At 46.4% G+C, this 23,479-nt stretch overlaps 1 protein-coding gene and 1 pseudogene across 1 annotated transcript in view; both read right to left on the reverse strand.

The window, feature by feature from the left end:
* Positions 1-7,324: 7,324 nt before the first annotated feature.
* On the reverse strand, positions 7,325-17,650 carry LOC129820340 (retinitis pigmentosa 9 protein homolog; annotated as a pseudogene).
* A 495-nt stretch (positions 17,651-18,145) lies between these two features.
* The window catches only part of LOC129820198 (UPF0711 protein C18orf21 homolog), a 29,076-nt gene continuing 23,742 nt past the window's right edge, over positions 18,146-23,479 (reverse strand). Inside the window, exon 5 of the mRNA XM_055877195.1 lies at positions 18,146-22,695. Coding sequence (XP_055733170.1) covers positions 22,554-22,695 — 142 coding nt within the window. The 3' untranslated portion in view covers positions 18,146-22,553. The remainder of the gene's footprint in view (positions 22,696-23,479) is intronic.

The following is a 23,479-nucleotide window of genomic DNA, read 5'->3' on the forward strand; positions in this document are numbered from 1 at the left end:
GGAAGAGAGAGAGAGAGGAAGAGAGTTAGAGAGAGAGAGAGAGAGGAAGATAGTTAGAGAGAAAGACAGAGAGGAAGAGAGAGAGAGAGAGAGAGAGAGACAGAGAGAGAGAGAGAGAGAGAGAGAGAGAGAGAGAGAGAGAGAAAGAGAGAGAGTTAGAGACATCTATGAGTGATCTGAACTGGTGCCACCGTGCCAGGCACACAGCTCTCCTCTCCACAGTACAGCATCAGGATTTAAACAGGATCATGTGCCTCTACTGTCTGTCTGGCATATAATCTGGGCTAATGGTGGCCAAACACCCAAACGTTGTCTCTGGTACTAGATCTGGTAGGACAAGACGAAGGAAGATATGAAATGTGACAAGCAAAAAGATAATTAAGAAATGAGTGGTGTTGCATAATATTCGATTGATAATACTCTGTCACGATAACTGTGTCAATTGTGAAAAAAACAGACCCAGAAATGATATGAAGAAATCCTGTTTTGTGCTATTATTCCATGTTAGGGGCCGATGCTATGGCAGTTTTTGGCAAAGAAGAATTGCATACATAAAATGGAAGATAGTTGATGTTACTGATCGTCTGAAGAGCATCCACAGATGGACTATACAAATAAAGTGTTACCAACTCTAGCCTTTTCTCCTGCCCCATAAAATAGTGGTTCAATATAGAAGCTTTTCTATCTTAACTTTGCCAAAGTGTCTGCCTCGGAGCAGCAGTGTCCAGTGATCATCTAGGAGATTCATGTCTGTCTCTGCTCAGAGAGAGCGAGAGGGCTACGTGGTGCAGATGGGACACTGTTTAAATGCTGTTGATTTATCCGAAGCCTTTGCTCAAAGCACCAGAGAAAGGAAAGGAGGGAGTTGCCATGAAAAGGAGGATAAGAGAGAGATGGTGAAAGGAGAGATCAAATGAAGCTTTCCATTACTAGGAAACACACACACCTTTAGGCCTAACTTCATGCTGAATCCACTAGGACACTAATCCAAATTCAAATACATCTTTCTCCCCTGAAGGACTGCTTAAAGTCCTCTAATTGGGGTCATTAAAATAAGATTTATAGTTTTGATAACACACTTCTCTAAATAGACATCCTATCATTAGAGAAGGGCAAAGTGGAGAACTCTTGATGTGGCCTGCAGTGTGTGCGTGTTACCGACTACAAAATGGCACATTAGTGAGTAACCTATTCTACCCTGGGATTTCTGAGAGGTCTTTCAAGATCAAAGGGGAAGTCAAAAAGAAAGGCGCACCAAGGCACTCTTCATATAATTCATTAAAATGACTTTATTTGTTCAATGGAAACAAACCTTAAAAACAAACCTTAAAAACTCTGATGTGTTTCGGCTGCATGGCCTTCGTCAAGGGAAAGTGTTTTCTTTTCTCTACCTTTAAAAAGGAAACAGTGCTAACTACTGGGACATTAATGGGACAGTGATAAGCACTGGGACATTATAGGGGATGGAGATGTGGAAGGAACATAAACATCGGCCGCCCCCTGCACAGTAGATCACCTGCTGGGTGTTGACGAAGGCTGGCGATTCAACATGTGTGTGCAAAGCTGTCATCAAGGCAAAGGGTGGCTATTTGAAGAATCTCATATATAAAATACATTTTGCTTTGTTTAACACTTTTTTGGTTACTACATGATTCCATATGTGTTACTTCATAGTTTTGATGCCTTCACTATTATTCTACAATGTTTACAAATAAAAATAAAGAAAAACCCTTCAATAAGTAGGTGTTCTAAAACTTTTGACCGGTAGTGTACGTGAGAATGATGTTCATTGACTTCAGTTCAGCATTCCACACTATTGTTCACTCCAAACTTGGCACCAAGCTCAGAGCCCTGGATCCAGGACTTCCTGACAGGCAGCCCAAAGGCTGTGAGGATTGGCAACAACACCTCCTCCACACTGACTCTTAACACAGGGGCCTCCCAGGGGTGTGTCCTCAGCCCTCTGCTGTACTCCCTGTTAACCTACAACTGTGTGGCTTTGCACGACACCAACATCAACTTTGCTGATGACACCACGGTTGTAGGCCTGATAGCCAACAACGACAAGTCAGCCTATAGGGAGGAGGTAAGAACTGGCATTGTGGTGCCAAGACAACCTCTCCCTCAACGTCAGCAAAACAAAGGAGTTGTTGTTGACTTCAGGAAACAGAGGTAACATACCCAATCCACATCAACAGGACTGCAGTAGAAAGCGTCAGACGTTTTAAGTTCCTCTGCGCTCACATCACCAAGGACTTGACATGGAACACCGCCACTACTCTTGTCAAGAGGGTGCAACAGTGTCTGTACTTCCTAAGGCAGCTTAAGAAATTCTTCATGACACTCCGGGTCCTCTCCAAACACGACCGCTGCACAATCGAGAGCGTCCTGACCGGTTGCATCAAGGCCTGGTACGGGAATTGCTCCGTTCATGACCGCAAGGCCCTGCAGCGGGTGGTGAAGAAGGCCCAGTATATCACTGGGACCGTGCTCCTACCCATCCAGGACATCTACTGGAAACGGTGCCTGAGGAAGGCCTGCAGCATCAAGGACCCCACACAGCCCAACCACGAGCTGTTCTCTCCCTTACCGGGAAAACAGTGTCAGAGTATGAGGTCTGAATCCAACAGCTCCTATCTACAAGCCATCAGACGGCTGAACACTGGAATTGGACTGACCACCTGCACTGACTCTCCCCACCTTAGTACACATGCACTCACATACATCATTACTGCTACAAGACTCGTATTATTATTGCTAAATACCGCACAATTTAAACACTTGCCTGCCCAATTCCCCATCCCCAAAACACATTGGACTATAAATTGTGCCTTCCTGTATTTTACTAATGCTAAAATGTTTATTTTATTCTCCTGAGCCATTTACTTTCTGTTCGTATTCTTATCTTTTATTTCTTATTGTTGTTGCAATGTGGAACCTACAAGTGAGTTGGAACCTACAAGTGAGTATTCCGTTGGATGGTGCATCCCATGTGGATCCTGTACACCATGTGGATCCTGTACACTATGTGGATCCTGTACATACAACTAATAAAACTTGAAATGTAAAATCATCTGTAAATGAACAGAAAACGACAGGCGATGTGCTGTGGTCAGAGGTGATAGAAGGACGGCCACTCATTTGGCACGGCCGACGTCTATGTTGGTCAGTCTTGACCTTGTCACGATCAATGAAACAAACAAAATGCATGCAGTTGAAAAATATTGGAAGACGTACGGAAAAGACAAACACAAAGTGAATAATGACAAAATGAAAGTATGCTTTACCTGCAGCTTCAAGGTTAATGTGAGCAGTAAACATAAAATAAACAAACACACTGAAATACATTCTCTCCCTTCGTCGAGTTGGATTTAAATTAAATATGTAAATTCCAATCTCAATTTATTCCAAATACTTCTAGGATCGTAGTAAACATTCAAACATCCAGCAGCCTCTTATAACACATGAATAAAGGAAAACATTTGCTGCAATTTCCCCCAGTTTTCATCATACAGGCCTACAATCACAGTTTTCATCATACAGGCCTACAATCACTGTTGTCATCATACAGGCCTACAATCACAGTTTTCATCATACAGGCCTACAATCACTGTTGTCATCATACAGGCCTACAATCACTGTTGTCATCATACAGGCCTACAATCACTGTTGTCATCATACAGGCCTACAATCACTGTTGTCATCATACAGGCCTACAATCACTGTTGTCATCATACAGGCCTACAATCACTGTTGTCATCATACAGGCCTACAATCACTGTTGTCATCATACAGGCATACAATCACTGTTGTCATCATACAGGCCTACAATCACTGTTGTCATCATACAGGCCTACAATCACTGTTGTCATCATACAGGCCTACAATCACAGTTTTCATCATACAGGCCTACAATCACTGTTGTCATCATACAGGCCTACAATCACTGTTGTCATCATACAGGCCTACAATCACTGTTGTCATCATACAGGCCTACAATCACTGTTGTCATCATACAGGCCTACAATCACAGTTTTTATCATACAGGCCTACAATCACTGTTGTCATCATACAGGCCTACAATCACTGTTGTCATCATACAGGCCTACAATCACTGTTGTCATCATACAGGCCTACAATCACTGTTGTCATCATACAGGCCTACAATCACTGTTGTCATCATACAGGCCTACAATCACTGTTGTCATCATACAGGCCTACAATCACAGTTTTCATCATACAGGCCTACAATCACTGTTGTCATCATACAGGCCTACAATCACTGTTGTCATCATACAGGCCTACAATCACTGTTGTCATCATACAGGCCTACAATCACTGTTGTCATCATACAGGCCTACAATCACTGTTGTCATCATACAGGCCTACAATCACAGTTTTCATCATACAGGCCTACAATCACTGTTGTCATCATACAGGCCTACAATCACTGTTGTCATCATACAGGCCTACAATCACTGTTGTCATCATACAGGCCTACAATCACTGTTGTCATCATACAGGCCTACAATCACTGTTGTCATCATACAGGCCTACAATCACTGTTGTCATCATACAGGCCTACAATCACTGTTGTCATCATACAGGCCTACAATCACTGTTGTCATCATACAGGCCTACAATCACTGTTGTCATCATACAGGCCTACAATCACTGTTGTCATCAAACAGGCCTACAATCACTGTTGTCATCATACAGGTCTACAATCACTGTTTTCATCATACAGGCCTACAATCACTGTTTTCATCATACAGGCCTACAATCACTGTTGTCATCATACAGGCCTACAATCACTGTTGTCATCATACAGGCCTACAATCACTGTTGTCATCATACAGGCCTACAATCACTGTTGTCATCATACAGGCCTACAATCACTGTTGTCATCATACAGGCCTACAATCACTGTTGTCATCATACAGGCCTACAATCACTGTTGTCATCATACAGGCCTACAATCACTGTTGTCATCATACAGGCCTACAATCACTGTTGTCATCATACAGGCCTACAATCACTGTTGTCATCATACAGGCCTACAATCACTGTTGTCATCATACAGGCCTACAATCACAGTTTTCATCATACAGGCCTACAATCACTGTTGTCATCATACAGGCCTACAATCACTGTTGTCATCATACAGGCCTACAATCACTGTTGTCATCATACAGGCCTACAATCACTGTTGTCATCATACAGGCCTACAATCACTGTTGTCATCATACAGGCCTACAATCACAGTTTTCATCATACAGGCCTACAATCACTGTTGTCATCATACAGGCATACAATCACTGTTGTCATCATACAGGCCTACAATCACTGTTGTCATCATACAGGCCTACAATCACAGTTTTCATCATACAGGCCTACAATCACTGTTGTCATCATACAGGCCTACAATCACTGTTGTCATCATACAGGCCTACAATCACTGTTGTCATCATACAGGCCTACAATCACTGTTGTCATCATACAGGCCTACAATCACTGTTGTCATCATACAGGCCTACAATCACAGTTTTCATCATACAGGCCTACAATCACTGTTGTCATCATACAGGCCTACAATCACTGTTGTCATCATACAGGCCTACAATCACTGTTGTCATCATACAGGCCTACAATCACTGTTGTCATCATACAGGCCTACAATCACTGTTGTCATCATACAGGCCTACAATCACTGTTGTCATCATACAGGCCTACAATCACTGTTGTCATCATACAGGCCTACAATCACTGTTGTCATCATACAGGCCTACAATCACAGTTTTCATCATACAGGCCTACAATCACTGTTGTCATCATACAGGCCTACAATCACTGTTGTCATCATACAGGCCTACAATCACTGTTGTCATCATACAGGCCTACAATCACTGTTGTCATCATACAGGCCTACAATCACTGTTGTCATCATACAGGCCTACAATCACTGTTGTCATCATACAGGCCTACAATCACAGTTTTCATCATACAGGCCTACAATCACTGTTGTCATCATACAGGCCTACAATCACTGTTGTCATCATACAGGCCTACAATCACTGTTGTCATCATACAGGCCTACAATCACTGTTGTCATCATACAGGCCTACAATCACTGTTGTCATCATACAGGCCTACAATCACTGTTGTCATCATACAGGCCTACAATCACTGTTGTCATCATACAGGCCTACAATCACTGTTGTCATCATACAGGCCTACAATCACTGTTGTCATCATACAGGCCTACAATCACTGTTGTCATCATACAGGCCTACAATCACTGTTGTCATCATACAGGCCTACAATCACTGTTGTCATCATACAGGTCTACAATCACTGTTTTCATCATACAGGCCTACAATCACTGTTGTCATCATACAGGCCTACAATCACTGTTGTCATCATACAGGCCTACAATCACTGTTGTCATCATACAGGCCTACAATCACTGTTGTCATCATACAGGCCTACAATCACTGTTGTCATCATACAGGCCTACAATCACTGTTGTCATCATACAGGCCTACAATCACTGTTGTCATCATACAGGCCTACAATCACTGTTGTCATCATACAGGCCTACAATCACTGTTGTCATCATACAGGCCTACAATCACTGTTGTCATCATACAGGCCTACAATCACTGTTGTCATCATACAGGCCTACAATCACTGTTGTCATCATACAGGCCTACAATCACTGTTGTCATCATACAGGCCTACAATCACTGTTGTCATCATACAGGCCTACAATCACTGTTGTCATCATACAGGCCTACAATCACTGTTGTCATCATACAGGCCTACAATCACTGTTGTCATCATACAGGCCTACAATCACTGTTGTCATCATACAGGCCTACAATCACTGTTGTCATCATACAGGCCTACAATCACTGTTGTCATCATACAGGCCTACAATCACTGTTGTCATCATACAGGCCTACAATCACTGTTGTCATCATACAGGCCTACAATCACTGTTGTCATCATACAGGCCTACAATCACTGTTGTCATCATACAGGCCTACAATCACTGTTGTCATCATACAGGCCTATCACCAAGCCATTTCAGACCTGCAATTTGACAGGGACGTTGATGAAAACGGTCACGTAAAACAGAAACACAATCTCTACCAACATGCTGTTTGTGGAACATGTTTAGATTGAGATTAACTCCTACCTCTGCCCATTGACATGGTACTGGTACTCCCTGTATAAGAGCTTCATTCTTGTGTGTTTTATTTCTCATCTTTTTATCCTCTTACTTCATTCTGTTGAGAAAGCTTGTCAGTAAGCATTTCACTGGAAGGTCTACACTCATTTTATTCAGCGCATGTGAAAAATAACATCTCATTATCAAAGCTGTTAGAGTTCCTCTTCTGAGGGGCCCTACATTCACAATTACCACCACACATCCATAGGATCCTATTCAATATGATCTACATTTACATTTAAGTCATTTAGCAGACACTCTTATCCAGAGCGACTTACAAATTGGTGCATTCACCTTATGATATCCAGTGGAACAACCACTTTACAATAGTGCATCTAAATCTTTTAAGGGGGGGGGGGGGGGGTTTAGAAGGATTACTTTATCCTATCCTAGGTATTCCTTAAAGAGGTGGGGTTTCAGGTGTCTAATGGAGTAGAGGACTAATGAACTCATTAACCATATGAGGGATGGGACAAGTCATGTATTATTTGAAGGTGGAGGGAAGGAAGGCAGAGGGGAAGGCTGAACCAAAGAGGGTCATCTAGTGTGCACTTCATAGTGCACCATTGAAGCGACACTGAGCCATTGGATAAGAACCACTATAGCCGCTCACTGACTGACAGACACTGCAGTGTAGTCACCTCTCCCTGCAAGACCAATACAGGTAGGTTCCAACGGCTCAGTCAGACTCAGAACAGTCACTGGTTTGGAGGACTTGTGGTGTTTCCTTCTTCTACTTTTCTTTATTTTTCTTGTGTTTCCTCTTCTTGCTCTCACTGGTGGAGGAGGAAGAGGAGGAGCTGTCAGAGGAAGAGGTAGCATCCTGCAGGAGCTGCTGCAGCTGCTGGATCCTGGAGAGAGGTAGGTGGGAGATGGGGTAGAGAGAGCGAGAGTGAGCGGGGGTTGGAGAGAGAGAGAGTGGGGGTTGGAGAGAGAGAGGGTTGGAGAGAGAGAGATTGGGGGGTGGGGGTTGGAGAGAGAGAGAGTGGGGGGTGGAGAGAGAGAGGGTTGGAGAGAGAGAGATTGGGGGGTGGGGGTTGGAGAGAGAGAGAGTAGGGGGTGGGGGTTGGAGAGAGGGAGAGTAGGGGGTGGGGGTTGGAGAGAGAGAGATTGGGGGGTGGGGGTTGGAGAGAGAGAGAGTAGGGGGTGGGGGTTGGAGCGAGGGAGAGTAGGGGGTGGGGGTTGGAGCGAGGGAGAGTAGGGGGTGGGGGTTGGAGCGAGGGAGAGTAGGGGGTGGGGGTTGGAGCGAGGGAGAGTAGGGGGTGGGGGTTGGAGCGAGGGAGAGTAGGGGGTGGGGGTTGGAGCGAGGGAGAGTAGGGGGTGGGGGTTGGAGCGAGGGAGAGTAGGGGGTGGGGGTTGGAGAGAGGGAGAGTAGGGGGTGGGGGTTGGAGAGAGAGAGAGTAGGGGGTGGGGGTTGGAGAGAGGGAGAGTAGGGGGTGGGGGTTGGAGCGAGGGAGAGTAGGGGGGTGGGGGTTGGAGAGAGGGAGAGTAGGGGGGGGGGGGTTGGAGAGAGGGAGAGTAGGGGGTGGGTGTTGGAGCGAGGGAGAGTAGGGGGTGGGGGTTGGAGCGAGAGAGATTGGGGGTGGGGGTTGGAGAGAGAGAGAGTGGGGGGTGGAGAGAGAGAGGGTTGGAGACAGAGAGATTGGGGGGTGGGGGTTGGAGAGGGAGAGAGTAGGGGGTGGGGGTTGGAGCGAGGGAGAGTAGGGGGTGGGGGTTGGAGCGAGGGAGAGTAGGGGGTGGGGGTTGGAGCGAGGGAGAGTAGGGGGTGGGGGTTGGAGCGAGGGAGAGTAGGGGGTGGGGGTTGGAGCGAGGGAGAGTAGGGGGTGGGGGTTGGAGAGAGAGAGAGTAGGGGGTGGGGGTTGGAGAGAGGGAGAGTAGGGGGTGGGGGTTGGAGAGAGGGAGAGTAGGGGGTGGGGGTTGGAGAGAGGGAGAGTAGGGGGTGGGGGTTGGAGCGAGGGAGAGTAGGGGGTGGGGGTTGGAGCGAGGGAGAGTAGGGGGTGGGGGTTGGAGCGAGGGAGAGTAGGGGGTGGGGGTTGGAGCGAGGGAGAGTAGGGGGTGGGGGTTGGAGCGAGGGAGAGTAGGGGGTGGGGGTTGGAGCGAGGGAGAGTAGGGGGTGGGGGTTGGAGCGAGGGAGAGTAGGGGGTGGGGGTTGGAGAGAGGGAGAGTAGGGGGTGGGGGTTGGAGAGAGGGAGAGTAGGGGGTGGGGGTTGGAGAGAGGGAGAGTAGGGGGTGGGGGTTGGAGCGAGGGAGAGTAGGGGGTGGGGGTTGGAGCGAGGGAGAGTAGGGGGTGGGGGTTGGAGCGAGGGAGAGTAGGGGGTGGGGGTTGTAGAGAGGGAGAGTAGGGGGTGGGGGTTGGAGCGAGGGAGAGTAGGGGGTGGGGGTTGGAGAGAGGGAGAGTAGGGGGTGGGGGTTGGAGAGAGAGAGAGTAGGGGGTGGGGGTTGGAGCGAGGGAGAGTAGGGGGTGGGGGTTGGAGAGAGGGAGAGTAGGGGGTGGGGGTTGGAGAGAGGGAGAGTAGGGGGTGGGGGTTGGAGAGAGGGAGAGTAGGGGGGTGGGCAGGGGGAGACAGGGAGTGGGAGAGACAGAGGGGGTAGAAAGAGAGGGAAGAGAGTCAGATGGGTTAGAACCATTCGAGCAGAGAGGCAAGGTGTGAAACTGACACACAGTTTCTTCTGTAAGGTGAAAAATATGTTTCATCAGACACACATAAACATCTTGTCCTCGTAACATCTGTGACTTTTTCCTCCAGAATCAGAAGCCATCTCAGATTTCCACTAATTCAAGTATTTTATCAGCGATTGTCAACTGACAGCTGGTGAGTACTGAGTGTGTATCATATGGGGATTAGGACGGGCTAAAAGGTGTTTTCAGCTGGCGCTAAAGTGGGTCATAAGAGAGAGAGACCGAGTGAGAGCGCGAGACAGAGCGAGAGAGAGACGGAGAGAGCGAGAGGGAGACGGAGAGAGCGAGAGGGAGACGGAGAGAGCGAGAGGGAGACAGAGAGAGCGAGAGGGAGACAGAGAGAGCGAGAGGGAGACAGAGAGAGCGAGAGGGAGACAGAGAGAGCGAGAGGGAGACAGAGAGAGCGAGAGGGAGACAGAGAGAGCGAGAGGGAGACAGAGAGAGCGAGAGGGAGACAGAGAGAGCGAGAGGGAGACAGAGAGAGCGAGAGGGAGACAGAGAGAGCGAGAGGGAGACAGAGAGAGCGAGAGGGAGACAGAGAGAGCGAGACAGAGAGAGCGAGACAGAGAGAGCGAGACAGAGAGAGCGAGACAGAGAGAGCGAGACAGAGAGAGCGAGAGGGAGACAGAGAGAGCGAGACAGAGAGAGCGAGACAGAGAGAGCGAGAGGGAGACAGAGAGAGCGAGAGGGAGACAGAGAGAGCGAGAGGGAGACAGAGAGAGCGAGAGGGAGACAGAGAGAGCGAGAGGGAGACAGAGAGAGCGAGAGGGAGACAGAGAGAGCGAGAGGGAGACAGAGAGAGCGAGAGGGAGACAGAGAGAGCGAGAGGGAGACAGAGAGAGCGAGAGGGAGACAGAGAGAGCGAGAGGGAGACAGAGAGAGCGAGAGGGAGACAGAGAGAGCGAGAGGGAGACAGAGAGAGCGAGACAGAGAGAGCGAGACAGAGAGAGCGAGAGGGAGAGAGCGAGAGGGAGAGAGCGAGACGGAGGGAGAGCGAGACGGCGGGAGAGCCAGACGGGAAGAGAGCGAGACGGACAGAGAGCGAGACGGAGAGAGAGCGAGACGGAGAGAGAGCGAGACGGAGAGAGAGCGAGACGGAGAGAGAGCGAGACGGAGAGAGAGCGAGACGGAGACAGAGCGAGACGGAGACAGAGAGAAAGCGAGACAGGGAGACGGAGAGAGAGAGCGAGACGGAGAGAGAGAGAAAGTGAGACAGGGAGAGAGAGAGCGAGAGGGAGACGGAGCGAGACGGAGACAGAGAGAGCGAGACAGGGAGACGGAGAGAGAGAGAGCGAGACGGAGACAGAGAGAAAGTGAGACAGGGAGACGGAGAGAGAGAGCGAGAGGGAGACAGAGTGAGACGGAGACAGAGAGAGCGAGACAGGGAGACGGAGAGAGAGAGCGAGACGGAGACGGAGAGAGCGAGACGGAGACAGAGAGAAAGTGAGACAGGGAGACGGAGAGAGAGAGAGCGAGACGGAGACAGAGAGAGCGAGACGGAGACAGAGAGAAAGTGAGACAGGGAGACAGAGAGAGCGAGCGAGACAGAGACCGACAGAGAGGGAGACAGAGAGAGACAGAGAGAGAGCTTGTTTCAGGCAGCCAGCAGAGTAGCCAGCAATAAAAGATGAATATATCAAGAAACCCCAATGATCAAACAACTCAGAGACAGAGGCATCCCTGTTCTTTGATTAGCCCAAAACTTTCCATTTCCATTGATTCGGTATGCTCAGAGAGAAACAAGAGCGCTTGTGCAAGTTGCAAGACACTGAAAACAACCCAAACTTCCAACACGGCGGTTCCCAAGCTTCATTAACAATTAATCTGTGGAGCTGGAGGAGCATTGTTCTCGTCAACGTTGACATCATCCACCCAGAGCACAGTGAAGTAATCATTAGGACTGTTCAAGGCAAGGACTCTGAGGCAGAGCAGAGCTAGCTCATGGGTCCTTTGGCCAAGGCTGTTTCCATATCTAGTGCACTAGAGCTCATTGGGCTCTGTCTGCCACTGTCACTTTTCACTCCGTCTCTCACATCATCATAACATTCATTTGATCAGCTCATACGATCCTGTAGAACACACTCGGCCTCTCTCCTATCATTATCACATATATCTCATGTTGCACTTTCATCAGTTCAGATGGTCCTTTAAAACTTCCCCGTAGACACCCAAGTTCACTTTCATCAGTTCAGATGGTCCTTTAAAACTTCCCCGTAGACACCCAAGTTCACTTTCATCAGTTCAGATGGTCCTTTAAAACTTCCCCGTAGACACCCAAGTTCACTTTCATCAGTTCAGATGGTCCTTTAAAACTTCCCCGTAGACACCCAAGTTCACTTTCAATGTCGTCCATAACAGTTTTTAAATATACTTTTATTCACCAGTTTGACTATGTGCTCTGACAGCTATCAGAATATGATCGATTGAATCTAATTAGATTAGGGCGTTGACTTCAGTGTGTCCCCCGATGACCCAGGGGGGGTGTCCTCCGATGACCCGGGGGGGGGGGGGGGTGTCCTCCGATGACCCGGGGGGGGGGGGGGGGTGTGTCCTCCGATGACCCAGGGGGGGTGTCCTCCGAATTGATGTAACAAAGACAAGTTACAGAAGAACTGTCCTATGCACAGTATTCAGTCCAGACTACCTTAACTATGATCAACTCCAAACAGCGGAGGAGACATCTACCCAAACATATTTTTGATAATAAAACCAGAAGGTAGTTACCTTGTTTCTTTTTCATTCTGTTTGTTTTCTCTCATCATGTCGTACATTGGGTCTTCGTGCACCTACAAGAAATAGATGGTTTAGGTACTTATTTACAAAATGTACAGGATAACACACATTGCAAACACTACAACGATAACAAGCATGGCAAGATAAAACTCCATTCAGCTACTGCTCTTAGGCAACATTATTTCCCCCCATTCAACGCTCTCCTCTGCCACATCCGCATTTTTAAATCCGGTTGTTGTATCACAATGAAAATATGATACGCTTGTACTTATGGTAATCATTGCAGTGGCATCGTAGCAAGCAGGGCTACAGAACAACTGCACTGTGTGAATCTGCAGAGCCCAGAAGCATCCAGCTGCAGAGGATAGAGATGCTGGTTGCATCCAAAATCACACCCGTTTCCCAATGTAGTGCACTACTTTTGAACAAATCCCTATGGGCCCTGGTGAAAAGTAGTGCACAAATGGGGAAAAGGGTGTGATTTGGGATGCGGCCTTAATGTATCCAGTTGCATCAAGCAAGCATGCTCCTGGTCCAAGGCAGGAAGGCAGGCACCTAAACGTTCCCGCGAGGTTATACACTGCTCAAAAAAATAAAGGGAACACTTAAACAACACAATGTAACTCCAAGTCAATCACACTTCTGTGAAATCAAACTGTCCACTTAGGAAGCAACACCGATTGACAATAAATTTCACATGCTGTTGTGCAAATGGAATAGACAAAAGGTGGAAATTATAGGCAATTAGCAAGACACCCCCAATAAAGGAGTGGTTCTGCAGGTGGTGACCACAGACCACTTCTCAGTTCCTATGCTTCCTGGCTGATGTTTTGGTCACTTTTGAATGCTGGCGGTGCTTTCACTCTAGTGGTAGCATGAGACGGAGTCTACAACCCACACAAGTGGCTCAGGTAGTGCAGCTCATCCAGGATAGCACATCAATGCGAGCTGTGGCAAGAAGGTTTGCTGTGTCTGTCAGCGTAGTGTTCAGAGCATGGAGGCTCTACCAGGAGACAGGCCATTCCATCAGGAGACGTGGAGGAGGCCGTAGGAGGGCAACAACCCAGCAGCAGGATCGCTACCTCCGCCTTTGTGCAAAGAGGAGCACTGCCAGAGCCCTGCAAAATGACCTCCAGCAGGCCACAAATGTGCACGAGGTTATGGTTGAGACCAAGAGCAGACGTCTCCACGAGGTTATAGTTGGGACCAGGAGCAGACGTCTCCACGAGGTTATAGTTGGGACCAGGAGCAGACGTCTGCACGAGGTTATAGTTGGGACCAGGAGCAGACGTCTCCACGAGGTTATAGTTGGGACCAGGAGCAGACGTCTGCACGAGGTTATAGTTGGGACCAGGAGCAGACGTCTCCACGAGGTTATAGTTGGGACCAGGAGCAGATGTCTCCACAAGGTTATGGTTGGGACCAAGAGCAGACGTCTCCACGAGGTTATAGTTGGGACCAGGAGCAGACGTCTCCACAAGGTTATAGTTGCGACCAGAAGCAGACGTCTCCACGAGGTTATAGTTGGGACCAGAAGCAGACGTCTCCACGAGGTTATAGTTGGGACCAAGAGCAGACGTCTCCACGAGGTTATAGTTGGGACCAAGAGCAGACGTCTCCACGAGGTTATAGTTGGGACCAGAAGCAGACGTCTCCACGAGGTTATGGTTGGGACCAGGAGCAGACGTCTCCACGAGGTTATAGTTGGGACCAAGAGCAGACGTCTCCACGAGGTTATAGTTGGGACCAGGAGCAGACGTCTCCACGAGGTTATAGTTGGGACCAGGAGCAGACGTCTCCACAAGGTTATAGTTGCGACCAGAAGCAGACGTCTCCACGAGGTTATGGTTGGGACCAGGAGCAGACGTCTCCACGAGGTTATAGTTGGGACCAAGAGCAGACGTCTCCACAAGGTTATAGTTGGGACCAGGAGCAGACGTCTCCACGAGGTTATAGTTGGGACCAGGAGCAGACGTCTCCACAAGGTTATAGTTGGGACCAGGAGCAGACGTCCCCACGAGGTTATAGTTGGGACCAGAAGCAGACGTCTCCACGAGGTTATGGTTGGGACCAAGAGCAGACGTCTCCACGAGGTTATAGTTGGGACCAGGAGCAGACGTCCCCACGAGGTTATAGTTGGGACCAGAAGCAGACGTCTCCACGAGGTTATAGTTGGGACCAGGAGCAGACGTCCCCACGAGGTTATAGTTGGGACCAGAAGCAGACGTCTCCACAAGGTTATGGTTGGGACCAGAAGCAGACGTCTCCACAAGGTTATAGTTGGGACCAGAAGCAGACGTCTCCACGAGGTTATAGTTGGTACCAGAAGCAGACGACTCCACGAGGTTATTGTTGGGACCAGGAGCAGACGTCTCCACGAGGTTATGGTTGGGACCAGGAGCAGACGTCTCCACAAGGTTATGGTTGTGACAGGACCAATCCTAGTCCTAGGGACCCATTTGTTGGTTTGAGACCAGCAGTAACACATTATATTCAACTAGTCAAAAGGCTTGATGATTAGTTGAAATAATCTCTTGTGGGCAGATTAGGTAAACATAAATGGTACCGTATATCTGTCTTTATAAACTATGGGCACCAATATCTAACGAGCAGCAATAGTTCTGGTGCTTAGGGTTTGCATCTTTGATTATTTGGACAAACCACGATTTCGCAGGTGTGTAGCATCGTTCACGTTTCGGAGGGGTAGGGGTCAATTCATGCCACAGGAGGGGTAGGGGTCAATTCAGCCCACAGGAAGGGTGGGGGAAAATTCAGCCCACAGGAAGGGTGGGGGACAATTTAGCCCACAGGAAGGGTAGGGGACAATTTGGCCCATTGGAATGGTAGGGGACAATTCGGCCCACAGGAAGGGTAGGGGACAAGTTGGCCCATAGACTTGCCAGTATCTTGCAAATTGAGAGGGTGGAGCTCCTCGTTCTAGCCTCTCTTAACACGTATGGACCCAGAACTTCATCGAGCAGCTGACCAATTACACAAGACTTTAGTTCTGGGTTAACCGAGATGAGTTGAAAGATGGAGGAGACTCACCACTCTGAACTGCTCCAGTTTCTGGTTTCCTTTGGTGAAGAAGGGACACTCTCGGTCCCCCGTCCTGTGTCCATAATGCTTGCATCACCAACCTGCACAAGGGAGAAGTGTCATGTTGGTACCACAAGCACAATCCCTCCTGCTCTCTAAGAAATCACCCAAACAAGTGTTGGAACGTGGAATAGATTCATATACACCTGTTTATCACTTAGCCTACATCTAAACGCAATTCAAAATCAAAACGAATAAATATTCAAACACTTTCCCAAAGTATTATCTGGAAAAGGTAAGACTTTGTAATTCCACAGGACTTTAGACTAACCTAGTATGCTTTATCAAGAACGCGAGTGGGAGTGGGGGCAGCCTTTATTCTTTGAGGAAAAAGCAGAACAGATGTGAATCACTGCTACACCGACGTGACCCTGAGCTCATTCAAAAGGGATGGGTCTATCAAGCGACGCCTAGAGTGTGTCCCAAATGCCACTTAATTCCCTATATAGTGCAATTATTTTGACCAGAGCCCTATGAGTGTACCATGTACCCTGATCACGAGTAATGAACTAGATAGGGAATAGGGTGCCATTTGAGACAAACCCATAGCCACTCTCCTGTCTCTCTCAGTGGGGTTGAATTTAAGTGACAGTATTGAGAGGATAAGGACCAGGACTATCCAGTGGTGAAGACAACTTTATTTGTCTTTCTGCTATATTTCAATAGAGCGCCGTACATGATCACATAAGCATGGATGGACCTCTGCCCATTTCAAGCTGTACATTTTCTAGACCTGTGATAGTGACCCACTTATAAAGGAGTGTCTATTTAATCCCAGTCAGTCGCAGAAGCACTACGTTTTTTAAGGTTATTTCACATCAGTGTGCTGTAGATGAAGGAGGACGAGGAGATGAAGGACGAGGAGAGGAAGCCACTTTAGACTATTGAGATGCACCCTAAAATGTAGGTATCACAGGAGGTTGGTGGCACCTTAATTGAGGAGGACGGGCTCGTGGTAAAGGCTGGAGTGGAATTAGTGGAATGGTATCAAATATACATGGTTTCCATGTGTTTGATGCCATTAAATTTGCTCCGTTCCGGACATTATTGTGAGCCATCCTCCCCTGGTAGGTATGCATCCCAAATGCCACCTTGTCGCTATATAATGCAGAGCAAGGCCCAAAACATTGTAGAAGACTTCAGTCACCCAAGTTATAGACTGTTCTATCTGCTAGCGCACGGCAAGCGGTACCGGAGCGCCAAGTCTAGGACCAAAAGGCTCCATAATAGCTTCTACCCCCAAGTCATAAGACTGCTGAACAACTAATCAAATGGCCATCCGGACTATTTACATGGACCCCCTTTGTTTTTACACTGCTGCTACTCTCTGTTTATTATCTATGCATAGTCACTTTACCCCTGCCTACATGTACAAATGACCTTGAGTAACCTGTACCCCCAAACATTGGTACCGGTACCCCTTGTATATAGCTTCGTTATTTTATTGTGTTACTTATTATTTTATTTTTTACTTTTGTTTATTTAGTAAATATGTTCTTAACTCTTTCTTGAACTACATTGTTGGCTATTAAGGGTTTGTAAGGAAGCATTTCACAGTAAGGTCTACACCGGATGTAGTTATGCATGTGACAAATAACATGTGATTACTTTTTAGCAGGCCCCAGGGTGTCACATAATAACCCTGTGTTTCTACTCACACCTCCTTCCCCAGAGGCATCCACAGCCCCTTGGTGGGGGCGTGAGCCAGGAAGTCTCTAGCGTCCTCATTTCCTGGATCAGCAGGAATACAGTCCTCTGGTTTGTACTCCTCGTCCTAAAAAAACAGCCCCTGTGTTTCAAGTAGCAAGATGGCACATATTCCAGTTTCCATAGCAATCCCTTTACTGATAGACGAGCTGTAGCTAGCTATCACAGTAATGATTTACCTGGCAGTGAGCGGTCATAATGACCTGCCCTTACTATACATTAATGAATCCAGGTGGAGGTTTTTCATAACTGCATAGTGGGGGAAAGAAAACAATGGCGGTGAGAATAAATATGATAATATACTTTGTGTTTTGGTAGGTACCCCTGTTCAAGTGGGATATTTAGCAGTCAGTGGCAAAGCACCATGTAGAGCCATGCTACAGAACCGATCTAGTTAAATTGTCTATGCTGAAAGCTACAGTCATTTAACAATGATAGGCAGCGTTTCTTGCTAAATCACAAGGCCGATCAACTACACTGTTGTTTTATTAATCCACAAGTTCGATCCCACCGAAGCACGTGTGGTTTACTTACGTCTTCACATGCTTCAGCTTTTGCACTTCTTGGATCAGTTTTGTCGCTTGTTTCTTAAGTTTTTCCACGTCGTGTTTTGATTCATTGTGCCTTTTGCGGTCCCCTCTGTCCTCCGAGTATAGCTATCTCTTTCGACTAGACATTGCAACGACATTGGATAAGTGTTCATAAAATAACCCTTTAATTTCAGTTTGATAGGATTTCTCTAACACCAATACATTCGGGACAAGCTAAATGGGGACATTTTCTAGAACTCTACGTAGTTATTTTCTGCTTCTGATTGAGCATGCCATCGCAGCGCCGCCTACATGTCAAAGGGAGTCGAGCATGCCTGGTTTTAATATCTATGCCGGGTTTGCGCAGGTGTTTATTTCCGTATTATCATATACAGCCAGGACTATACTTTGAATGAAAAGGTGTGGTCTGTAGTAGTTTATAAAGTATTCATACTGTACCCTTTTGAGTTTTATTGCAGTTACCCGAGTATTTCCAGCTACCAACTGTAGAATCAACTCTATAATGTGCTTATAAACAGTCCGTATGTAGAGGTATTAAAGGGGCAGCCCGGGATAGATATATCATTAATATAAGAGTCCAAAAATTGATGTATAGTTATTGATTCTTGAAGAATATAACTTAAAAATGTCTCATGAACTGTTCAACTGGCATAACCCATAAACTTGCTTTACTCCATTGTTTGTAAACAATATTATTGTAAACAAACAGTGTTCAAAACATGTACCATGTATCAAAAACAAGCACCCTTTAAAAAGTTATATTTCTAGCACTTAATGAGAGACTTGTTTTCTGAAAACTGCCACTGTGAATACATTGCAACACTGACAGTCGACTTAGTGCCTTCGGAAACTAAAATGGATAAACAAATATTTTGAAAAAACTCAGCAATCTACACACAATACCCCATAATGAAACGTGAAAACAGGTTTTTAGAAATTGTTGCATATTTATTCAACATAAAAAACATACCTTATTTACATAAGTTTTTAGACTCTTTGCTATGAGACTCAAATGAGCTCAGGTGCATCCTGTTTCCATTGATCATCCTTGATGTTTCTACAACTTGATTGGAGTCCACCTGTGGTAAATTCAATTGTTTGGACATGGTTTGGAAAGGTACAAACCTGACTATATAAAGTCAAATAGTTGACAGTACATGTCAGAGCAAAAACCAAGCCATAAGGTTGAAGGAATTGTCCGTAGACCTCCACAACAGTAGTGTCAAAAAAACAGATCTGGGGAAAGGTACCAAGAACTTCTGCAGCATTCAAGGTCCCCATGAATACAGTGGCCTCCATCATTCTTAAATGGAAGAAGTTTGGAACCACCAAGACTCTTCCAACAGCTGGCCACCTGAGCAATCGGGGGAGAAGAACCTGATGGTCACACAGAGCTGTAGAGTTCCTCCTAGGAGATGGGAGAACCTTCCAGAAGGACAACCATCTCTGCAGCACTCCACTAATCAGGCCTTTATGGTAAAGTGGCCAGACGGAAGCCACTCCTCAGTAAAGGCACGACAGCCCGCTTTGAGTTTGCCAAAAGGCACCTAAACGACTCTCAGACCATGAGAAAAAGTTCTCCGGTCTGATGAAACCAAGACTGAACTCTTTGGCCTGAATGCCAAGCTTCAATTCTGGAGGAAACCTGGCACCATCCCTACGGTGAAGCATGGTCGTAGTAGCATCATGGTGTGGGGATGTTTTTCAGCGGCAGGGACTGAGACTAGACAGGATCAAGGGAAAGATGAACGGAGCAATGTACAGAGATCCTTGATGAAAACCTGCTCCAGAGTACTCAGGACCTCAGACTATGGCAAAGGTTCACCTTACAACAGGACAACGACACTAAGCACACAAAGACGACACAGGAGTGACTTTGGGAGAAGTCCGAATGTCCTTGAGTGGCCCAGCCAGAGCCCGGACTTGAACCCAATAGAACATCTTTGGGGAGACCTGAAAATAGCTGTGCAGCGACGCTCCCCATCCAACCTGACAGAGCTAGAGAGGATCTGCAGAGAAGGATGGGAGAAACTCCTCAAATACAGGTTTACCAAGTTTGTAGCGTCATAACCAAGACTCAAGGCTGTAATTGCTGCCAAATGGCCTTCAACAAAGTACAGGGTCTGAATTATTTTGAAATTTTATTTATTTTATTTTTAATAAAGTACAAAAAAATTCAACCTGTTTTTGCTTTGTCATTATGGGGTATTGTGTGTAGATTGATTAGGCAACAAAAACAAATGTATCCATTTTATAGTTAGGCTGTAACCTGTGGGAAGAGTCAAGGGTTCTGAATACTTTCAGAAGGCACTGTATCTTCATGAGTTCTATCATTCAACACAGTAATATTTAGATTGAAAAAAAGTGTAGAAGGAATATAAATGTGAGGTAATTCAGGATTATATGCAATGATACAAACCCACACATTGGATTAATTACAACCAAAGAAAATCTTCGTTACAAAATGCATTATAAAATGTGTTGGATCAAAGCAGCCATTACAACATGCAGTCTAATAGTAATTGTGAATATGAACTAACAGGAAAACATCAACAAGAAACAAACAAATTGTCATTAAATCGCATCACAAATTTCAGCCCTATCGCCTATTTCATTATAAACAGTTGATGTGTCCGATGCATCCAAATAGGATTCTCAAAACCATGAGTAAACAAACATGTGTTTGGCACGGTGATCATAAGATAGTAACAAATGATCAGCCCTACCTGGCTGGTGATCTAACAAGAGGAAGTTTCAAGAAGACACACCTTGTGGAGTTCACCAAAATAAAACAGAGGACAACAACCAAGTAATAAAGAAGTAGGAAACTCAAGCATTAACAAAGTCATATTTATCATAAATGTGATTGTAACAAATAAAAATCACCCTCTCAATCAAAACATGCTATAACTCCAAACAATTTATTTTGCCTGCCTCATCATAAATGCAATGGAAGAGAGGGGTGAGCTTTGCTTCCAATGCCACTCCCACCATCCAATTGGGACAGTGGAATTCCTGAGTGATGTGGTGGTGTGGGACCATTCCCAGTTTGGACAGCTCTACGGAAGGGGGACCTCAGGGGCAGTTGGGGGGTGGCATGTGAAGAAGAAAAAAACATGCCCCTTTAATTCTCTCAACAGGTTGCGCTGTAGCGCTTATTGACTGACAGCCGACTCCTCCCCTCTATAGCCTTGTTGTTCTGAATTCCGAGCAGGACCATTCTGAATTCCAAGCAGGACCATTCTGAATTCCAAGCAGGACCATTCTGAATTCCAAGCAGGACCATTCTGAATTCCAAGCAGGACCATTCTGAATTCCAAGCAGGACCATTCTGAATTCCAAGCAGGACCATTCTGAATTCCAAGCAGGACCATTCTGAATTCCAAGCAGGACCATTCTGAATTCCAAGCAGGACCATTCTGAATTCCAAGCAGGACCATTCTGAATTCCAAGCAGGACCATTCTGAATTCCAAGCAGGACCATTCTGAATTCCAAGCAGGACCATTCTGAATTCCAAGCAGGACCATTCTGAATTCCAAGCAGGACCATTCTGAATTCCAAGCAGGACCATTCTGAATTCCAAGCAGGACCATTCTGAATTCCAAGCAGGACCATTCTGAATACCAAGCAGGACCATTCTGAATTCCAAGCAGGACCCTTCTGAATACTAAGCAGGACCCTTCTGAATACTAAGCAGGACCCTTCTGAATACTAAGCAGGACCCTTCTGAATACTAAGCAGGACCCTTCTGAATACTAAGCAGGACCCTTCTGAATACTAAGCAGGACCATTCTGAATACTAAGCAGGACCATTCTGAATACTAAGCAGGACCATTCTGAATACTAAGCAGGACCCTTCTGAATACTAAGCAGGACCCTTCTGAATACTAAGCAGGACCCTTCTGAATACTAAGCAGGACCCTTCTGAATACTAAGCAGGACCCTTCTGAATACTAAGCAGGACCCTTCTGAATACTAAGCAGGACCCTTCTGAATACTAAGCAGGACCCTTCTGAATACTAAGCAGGACCCTTCTGAATACTAAGCAGGACCCTTCTGAATACTAAGCAGGACCCTTCTGAATACTAAGCAGGACCATTCTGAATACTAAGCAGGACCATTCTGAATACTAAGCAGGACCATTCTGAATACTAAGCAGGACCATTCTGAATACTAAGCAGGACCATTCTGAATACTAAGCAGGACCATTCTGAATACCAACAGGACCATTCTGAATACTAAGCAGGACCATTCTGAATACTAAGCAGGACCATTCTGAATACTAAGCAGGACCATTCTGAATACTAAGCAGGACCATTCTGAATTCCAACAGGACCATTCTGAATTCCAACAGGACCATTCTGAATTCCAACAGGACCATTCAGAATTCCAGCAGGACCATTCAGAATTCCAGCAGGACCATTCAGAATTCCAGCAGGACCATTCTGAATTCTAAGCAGGCACGAGAGACTGGTTCAGTTTCATATCATGGTGGTGTCATGGCTGACTCTTGGGCCCATGCAACGGAGCCCAGTGTTTGTCAGTCATTCAGAGGGAGGAGAGGAAGTCTTTGAGTCCTCCCTTGGTCTTCGTCTTCTGGTTGTCCTCCAGCATGAGGATCCTCTTGAGGCGGGAGAAGGCCGACTTCTTCACACTTGCGGGCTTTGAGGCCGAGGAGGAACCGGTGGACCTGGAAATACAGGAATACTGTCATGTCAGAATCTGCAAGCTGACACTGATTAAAGGTTAAAGAGCGACTGCCTTTAAAAAGCAACACATTCTTTGAAAACAGCCCGTGTGGCATCAATATGAGTCAGAGACAGTTATTCTCTTGACTAATGTAAATAGGATAATTTTCCTCAGTCAGTCTCATCTAAAATGGAGTGTGGAACATCTGTGCGTCACAACAGGTAAATGAAAGATGGGTTTTGATGTGACGATGTTCATTTGTCCACTAACATGGGGTGAACAGCTGCGGTGATCGCTCTCTATCCAATAGCATAGACAGTGAGACCTTCCCAGCAGCTCCGACTTTGTTTACATAAGACAACACGTCACACTTCTTTTTTTCCCCTTGAGAAATAGTGCACCAAAACAGCTTACTTAGATGTAAAATTGCCCAACTAAAACATCCTTGGCAAAAACTTCAAAATGAATTACAGATTTCTTGAGTTATATTAAATTCATTCTGGGGATTTTGAGTAAGTGAAATAGGCTTCTACAGTGTCTCATGGGGGACAAACATCATTAACCAAATGTGTAATTCATCAGGAAACACCTCCAAGATTGAAATCTATTTTTTCTAAATCGCTGTGTTCAGTGACCACACAGTGTCCATCAGTTGAGTGATACCATCTATTGCCCTCACATCTCAAGAAGTCCCTTAAAATGCAGATTTTCAGCTAAGCGAGATATAGTTAATAGAAGTAAAATAGGGTACCATTTGAGGTACCGGTGGCCTGGTATTGTTTGTT

Source organism: Salvelinus fontinalis, chromosome 22 (assembly GCF_029448725.1).
Source record: "Salvelinus fontinalis isolate EN_2023a chromosome 22, ASM2944872v1, whole genome shotgun sequence".
Taxonomy (NCBI): domain Eukaryota; kingdom Metazoa; phylum Chordata; class Actinopteri; order Salmoniformes; family Salmonidae; genus Salvelinus; species Salvelinus fontinalis.